Source organism: Morone saxatilis, unplaced genomic scaffold, assembly GCF_004916995.1.
Source record: "Morone saxatilis isolate NCDOM2014 unplaced genomic scaffold, NCSU_SB_2.0 Contig3, whole genome shotgun sequence".
In the NCBI taxonomy this organism is placed as follows: Eukaryota; Metazoa; Chordata; class Actinopteri; family Moronidae; genus Morone; species Morone saxatilis.
In genome coordinates this window covers 14541545-14548761 of record NW_023339873.1, presented here as the reverse complement: position 1 = coordinate 14548761, position 7217 = coordinate 14541545, and the positions used below count along the sequence as shown (strand labels likewise).

Below are 7217 nucleotides of genomic sequence, written 5' to 3'. Positions count from 1 at the left end.
TTAGTTATACATACTTTTTTCTTACTAAAAAGTACAAAATGACAATAAATGTTTATATACTTTGTATAAAAATATTTATTTGATAATGTATATAAAATATACATAGCGTTTGTTGTTTGTTTTATTCAAATCTCTGAAATCGTAAAGATATTCAGTGTAGAATATTCAACCATGTGTAAATTGTAAAATGGAAACTCTTCTTCAAGTTGTTAAAACCCCAAATTCCCAGACACAATACTGAGGCAATGACCTTGGTATCTTCAGTGGTCCCACAGCTATTACCTGACATTTATGAGACATCTGTATTGGTCTGTCAAGGTTAATCGAAATCCAATGACATCAAAACAAAGCGAGGTTTAAAATGTCTCCCCTTTCTTCTACAGTCTGTCTACGGGGTACCAGATGATGGTCAAAGCCAACCGAGTCCAATCCACATCAGCTCCCAGCCGACCAGGAAGACCACCAAAGAGGACGTTCAGAAGGAGGTAACTCACAGTGTGACAGTCTTCTCCATAGGTCATTACCACCAGTCTGCCTCGCCTATCCATCAGAACGACATTCGGGGACGCAGACTGATGAGCTGTGACCTTATTTAGCATCCTCATTACTCTCTCTCCCTCTCCATCAGATTACTTTCTTGAACGTCCAGCTGGACAGACACTGTATGAAGGTTTCCAAAGTGGCCGACAGTCTGATGAGCTACACGGAGCAGTTTGTGGAATACGACCCCTTTGTGTCGGCCACAGAGCCCTCCAACCCCTGGATCAGCGATGACACAACTTTCTGGGACTTGGAGGCAAGGTGAGGCTGGAAGGGTCGTGTTAGCATGTGGGCTGAGGGTTCACCGGAAGCTGATCATGCTGTAAACCGACACTGGGGTCAGGTGGAGCGTAGAGGTCTCGGTGCTGATGAACTTTTGTTGTCCTAAATTAGGAGGGATCTGTCTGTTTGTATCTCATCTCAAATTAATGCTGGCATTCTTAAAGGTTTAATGTGCTCCGATGTTCTGGCTTCTGCTCTCTGCAGACCGTGAGGGAAAATGACTTGTGAATAATAAACTGCTCTTTTCTGTTCTATCCTATTTGATTCTATTCTTCTCTAATCTATTTTATTTGGAGCAGTCGTGACCCCAGCCAGCAGCGTGTGAAGAAATGGAGCTTCTCTCTAGAGGAGGCGCTGAAAGATCCAGCAGGACGAGACCAGTTCCTGAAGTTCCTGGAGTCAGAGTTCAGCTCAGAGAACCTGCGGTGAGGCTGTCATTGTACTTTATGTATCTTTCTAAAAGTGGCTATAAACACGCGTTATTTTTATACATTTCTGTATAAATGTTTTATGACAACTAATACAACTCCTTGATTATATTAATAGCACGCACAGTGATGGAAAGTACATTTAATCAAGCACTGTACTTTCCATTTTATGCTACTTTATACTCCTACTTGACCACATTTCACAGAGAATAATAATAAAAATGTTCTGGTTAGTTAATTGATTTTACACATAAAACATATGATCATCTTATCTTGTTATCAAATTTCTGTATACAAATTAGCTCCTCTTTGACCTGTTCATTGTTAAAATGCTGCCTACATGTTTGCACCATGCAACACAAATAATCCAGTGACATACACAATGATATAAAACTGAGTACTACTTACTTTTACTTTGATACATTAAGTACACTACTGCTGACATATTAATTTTATGTAAGAAAACATTTAAATCGTGCATTTTGACATTGTGGTTTTGCTACTCTTATTCAAGAGTGAATACTTCTTCCACACTAGTGAAAACAAGTGTGTTTACATATTGTAGAAATTTTAATTTTTCATCAATATTCAAATGAACTTATTAATCACATTAAATGCCATTGTCAACACATATAATAATAGTGAATGTAACACTGTATGGACTGTATATATCTATGTGATGCTGTTGTAGGTTCTGGTTAGCAGTGCAGGATCTGAAGCGGCGGCCACTCCAGGAAGTGGCTTCTAGGGCACAGGAGATCTGGCAGGAGTTTCTGGCCGAGGGGGCGCCAAGCTCCATCAACCTGGACTCTCACAGCTACGAGCGCACCAGCCAGAACCTCAAAGACCCCGGGCGATACAGCTATGAGGATGCTCAGGTGCACTGTTGTTTCTTCTTCCTAGTGGATGAACATAGGCTACACATGGCTATACATGTTCACGCACGCATGAACACACACTCACACAAGTCTGAATGAACACCGGAGACGTACAGTGGCAACACACCTGTGCCTGTACTCGGGGACACAGCCAATACTTCTGTAGTGCTACATAGAAACCAACCCTACCAAAACACTGAACCCTTCCACCCCACTCATGTTACACAAGTGATTGAACGAGAGGGCGGGGAGGGACAGAAAGAGTGAGGAGAGGAGAAGAATGACGGAGTGTGTTTGTGCCAGGGCCTAATGAGGCGAGTAATGCCATGAATAGGTTGTTCACTCGAGTTCACCATGGTTTCCTCTGGTTCAGAGTGGGTTGGTGATGTGTGACGTGGAATGCCTCTCACTGGCAGGACATTACTCAGCTCTGTCTCACAGGACTCTGCCGTTCATGTCAGCAGACTCCGTTTGCATCACCCCTTCCGAACCACACATGCGTGTATTACATTAGCATAATCAGACCTGCTTTATTTCTCTACACTTCTCTTTATTCTTCCTTTTCATCCCCTTTTTTCCCAGCTCAACGCACACTCATCAGCTTTTCTTTCTCTTTCAATTGCAGGAGCACATATTCAAGCTAATGAAAAGTGACAGCTATGCACGCTTTTTGCGATCCAACATCTACCAGGACCTCCTGTTAGCCAGAAAGAAGGTGAGCTGCACTCACTGACCCCTATGTCACCTCTCCTTTTTTTTTTCTTTTTTTTTTTTACAAAAGTTTGTCACTCTTATTGCATTTCTCATTTTGGTTTGATTCTTTTTTTATAATTTAAAAGACAGTCCAGGTTCATATTTATTGTATATATGTAGTCAGTAATTAGGTTTAGGCCTTATTTTACAAGTTCGTACAAGTGCAACCACGAGGGAGCACGGCACATTATTTTTTGGCTGGGGAGTGTTTATGTGCAGGCAACAACATATCACACAGACAGGCAATTTCAAGGTCAGGAAAATACCAAATTGTCAGAGCACTGCTTGTGCCGGTCACTGCGCTGCCACTAAAATACAGCACATAGTATCAATATGACATGCTGCAAAGTAGTTAGTGACAGCAGTGGAATGTAAATAAGTGTGTTTACTCAAGTACTGTACTCAAGTACTGTACTCAAGTACAATTGGGGAACTTTTATACTAGGCAATTTTTGTACTTTCCTCTCCACTACATTTATTTAACAGCTTTAGTTATTTTGCAGATTCTGATTAATTATGAGGTAATATTAGAGATTAGGGAACCTGGAAGGATATATAATGTAGTTAAAATTAGCCTTAACTAACTTCACCAGATGCAACATTAGTAATGCTTATACATTAATGCATCAATAATTATAGATAAAGATAAAGATATATGATATTATATATGATTCTGAAATGGGCCATTCTGCATAACGAGTACTTTTACTTTTGAATGATACTAAAACTTTTACCTGTACACTAACAGGGTGTTTCTACACTGTATCAGAATACTTCGTCTACCACCAATTAGTGATGTTTTTATCATATACACAGCAAATTAGTTCAAACAACTCACTGTTTAGGACTTTAAGGTAATCTGATTACATGTAAATGCTACAGAGGTGGGCCATTTCAATGCCATTTTAATGCCATTTGACAGAATTTGTCAGCTCTTAACAAAGTCTGGCAATATGTAATTTGATGCTGCCATGAGATGAGCCCCAAAAAGGCAAAAACAACTGTGACCAAGATACAGGTGCAAGGAAACTACGACATTCTGGTAAATGTCAAGTGAACGGTCTCGAAATACATGACATCATATGCCAAACCCAGACAAAGAGGAACAACAGCCATGCTGTCAATAGAAATTACCAACACACAGTACATAGTAGGTATGACAGAAAAGAAGAGAAAGTATTTAAGATGGTTGACAGATGCAGCCTAATATTTCCCAGTGTTGATGCTAGCGGTGATGATTTTGACTTTCCCAGCTAAACAAACACGCATTTAGCTGTTACTGTGTAATATGGAGCTTTCCACAAATCACAGCTGCCTCTGTTCATGCTAGCCTTTCTGCCCTTTTCCCGTTTGGACACTGCTCCTTCTGCTGGCCTGTCACTGACCCCACTCCATTTCCTAAAAAAAAAACATGCAACTCCCACATTGTCCTCGGCCCTCATTTTTGCAATGCTTGGCCCCGTTTCTCCTTCACTAACTACTTCAACCCCGAACCCCGTCAACACCCGTACCTGACCCAAACACTCACCCTGCTTCCCCCTCCCAAAACAGCAGCCAGCAGACACTGAACAGGGCCGCCGCACCTCCTTGGAGAAGTTCACCCGCAGTGTGGTAAGTCATTTGGAGCTGGGGCTGTTCATATCACAAACCACACTGGCTGGCTCACTATCAGTGGCTTTTTTTGCAATTATAACCATATTACACTCTATTATGGCTCTTTATACTTGTAACAGGATGTGTATTTGTGAAAAAGATAACATACTAGTCACATGAATGGTTGCATTTTAGATTTTTTTAAAAAGCACCTTGTTGGTAGAGATTTTGTGTGATTCATAAAGTTCTTGTACTGTCACCATCTCAGTCTAGTAATCTGTTTTAATTGACCTTCTAGGGCAAGTCGTTGACGGGAAAGCGCCTGACAGGCCTGATGCAGTCATCCTGACACAGCCTGTGCTGGAGGGGCACAGCCAGACCCTGTTGGGGGGGTGACCGCCACACAGGGGCCGGCGCACAGACAGTGGAGCTGGGCTGGACAGGGCTGCTGTGGAAGCTCTTAGACACTGCTCCGAGGACTGCTGTTGCCGTACTGGTAGCGCAGCACTGGGCCCGATGGGGTGAACGCCTCAAACAGAACCACTGAGGAAAAGACAATGCTGACAAGGGGAACCTCAGCCGACACACCACATGGCATGCAGCATACAGTATAAGCACATTCAGACGAGGGCTGCCCTCTTTTCATCACTTAGTCGGCAAACTGGTTGTTAGGCTCTTTGTCGACTAAGCTGATGAGTTTATATTGTTTTCTTTCTGTTTTATATACTGGTTTATTGGAAATGGAAAGCACATATCTGGAATTGCAACAATATTCTTTGACAAAAAAATGCACTTAAAAGTTATTTGCCACAACATTTGCAATGAATTGACTATTGGTTTAGTTATCCTAAAAAAGCCGGGGCTAGTCCTAACTCAGACATACTTACTTAAACACAAGTTCAAAGAGGCACATCAACACGGACACAAATCTACAACATTTTGCATATGTCTCTGCCAGCAATAAATAAAGCCTGAGACCACTTTTTTCTTTTTTTAAGAAAAATATATTTAACCTTTTTATATCCTTGAAATTTCTATTATATCTGTTCCTTATGAAGCACACTACATGTCAGTTTAATAGTGAACATAGTTTGGGCAGTAATCAACAATATAAAGTTGTTTTTTTCCCACAAGTTATATTTAATGACGAAGGTTGAAGGTATAGTTTTCCATGCTTCATTACATTCCAAAATCTGGCATAAGGGCTTAATGTAGCATTCACACTGCACCAATGCACGTGTCATCCAAATGTCTTTGTTGAGGATTAATATTTTGTGTGCTTTGTAATGAGACGTATGGCAAATATGAATTTAATCCAGTTGGCAAATTGGTTCACTGCTTTCACAACTTCTCAAGCTTCAAGTCCCAAAATGTTTAGGCTGCACAGTCAACTTAGTCTGTGTGAATAACTGAGAAGCTTCAACATTTAGTGGCCCACATGGTTGTGTGAATCACAGTTGTCTGAGGGTTTACTTTAGTCACAGTTCTAGTGTGCATAGTCACATGTGATATAAAATCCACGTGCTTTTAGGGCTCACACCATAGTGTAAATTTTAAAGTTTCCAGTGCCATGGGTCCATCTAGTGGTGGTTAAACCACAGGACCAAGCAACAGAGTGTTGTAAGACTGTATTAAGCTGTGTTCACATCATATCGAAGGACATTATGATGTCAAACCTAGTTGTTCTCTGATCATGGAGACATTTGAAGGCCTGCAGCCCAATATGGGATCATTTATGTTTTGTTGTTTTTTTTACTGCATGAATATCTCACCTTTTGTTTTCTTAAAACAATGAAACCTGCCCACTTCTGTTTGGCAAAATGTATGCCGTGACCCTCCACCTAATAATCATCATGTGTTTTAATGACTATGGGGGAAATGGTGCATGTTATTGGACCATAACTTAACAGAAGATGGTTTGACTCTCTGAAGACAGCGCGCAGACGAGGGGAAAAGCCCTGAACTGGAACAACGCTAGTCAGAGTGACGTCAAAGCCCTGAAGTGGGAACTGGGAACAATATTTGACCTGTCTGGGGCACAGTACACTGAACATTATGGCCTCTGTATTCCACTGTGGCTTCAAACTTCTTCTACAGACAAAAAGTGCTTGGACTGAGGAGATTTTAGTCTCACAGCTCCCCCATCAGGCCAATGACAGCTACAGTAATGGACTACGCTGCTGAATGAGTCAGTCATCTTTTATTTTCTATTAGTCGTTGCAATGCACTGTACAGGTCATATTAATAATCAGCATTATTATCATAAACCAATAACCTCTTGATTATAAGGTAGAGAGAGATGCTTAACTTCGATGTACCAAATGTTATTCTCAGCACAAACACAATGACACTATGTACAGGGTGCATTGTTGATGTAAATTGGCTAAATTTCATTATCCAAAAGCACATTTTATTATGATATGGGCACATTACTATGCATGTAACATATTCAGGGCATTTTTGTGCTTTTAGTTTCTCAATCAGCAAGATAACTACTGGCACTCCAAAACACTCAAGCACCTGCTATCTATTCATGGGTACCAAATAATAAAAACTCTGGACCTGTCTGCCACTCTTGTGCTGTTCTGCGTCATGAACCAAAAGAAGTCAAATGTGTCTCTTCTGTGTCAGCTGAGATCTGATGACCTTTATCAGGTGCTGATGCTAACTGCCGCTGCCTTTTTCCTGCATACCACAATACAAGGCTGCAGGTATGTTATGGTAAGTGCAACTGTAAATCACA

The 7217-nt window shown here is 41.0% G+C and overlaps 1 protein-coding gene across 1 annotated transcript in view; it reads left to right on the top strand.

Moving 5' to 3' along the window:
• The window catches only part of LOC118336663 (regulator of G-protein signaling 6-like), a 39176-nt gene extending 32170 nt beyond the window's left edge, over window positions 1-7006 (top strand). Inside the window, exons 11-17 of the mRNA XM_035673328.1 lie at window positions 384-485; window positions 629-801; window positions 1122-1247; window positions 1942-2128; window positions 2754-2843; window positions 4433-4492; window positions 4773-7006. Coding sequence (XP_035529221.1) covers window positions 384-485; window positions 629-801; window positions 1122-1247; window positions 1942-2128; window positions 2754-2843; window positions 4433-4492; window positions 4773-4823 — 789 coding nt within the window. The 3' untranslated portion in view covers window positions 4824-7006. The remainder of the gene's footprint in view (window positions 1-383; window positions 486-628; window positions 802-1121; window positions 1248-1941; window positions 2129-2753; window positions 2844-4432; window positions 4493-4772) is intronic.
• The last annotated feature ends 211 nt before the right edge of the window (window positions 7007-7217 follow it).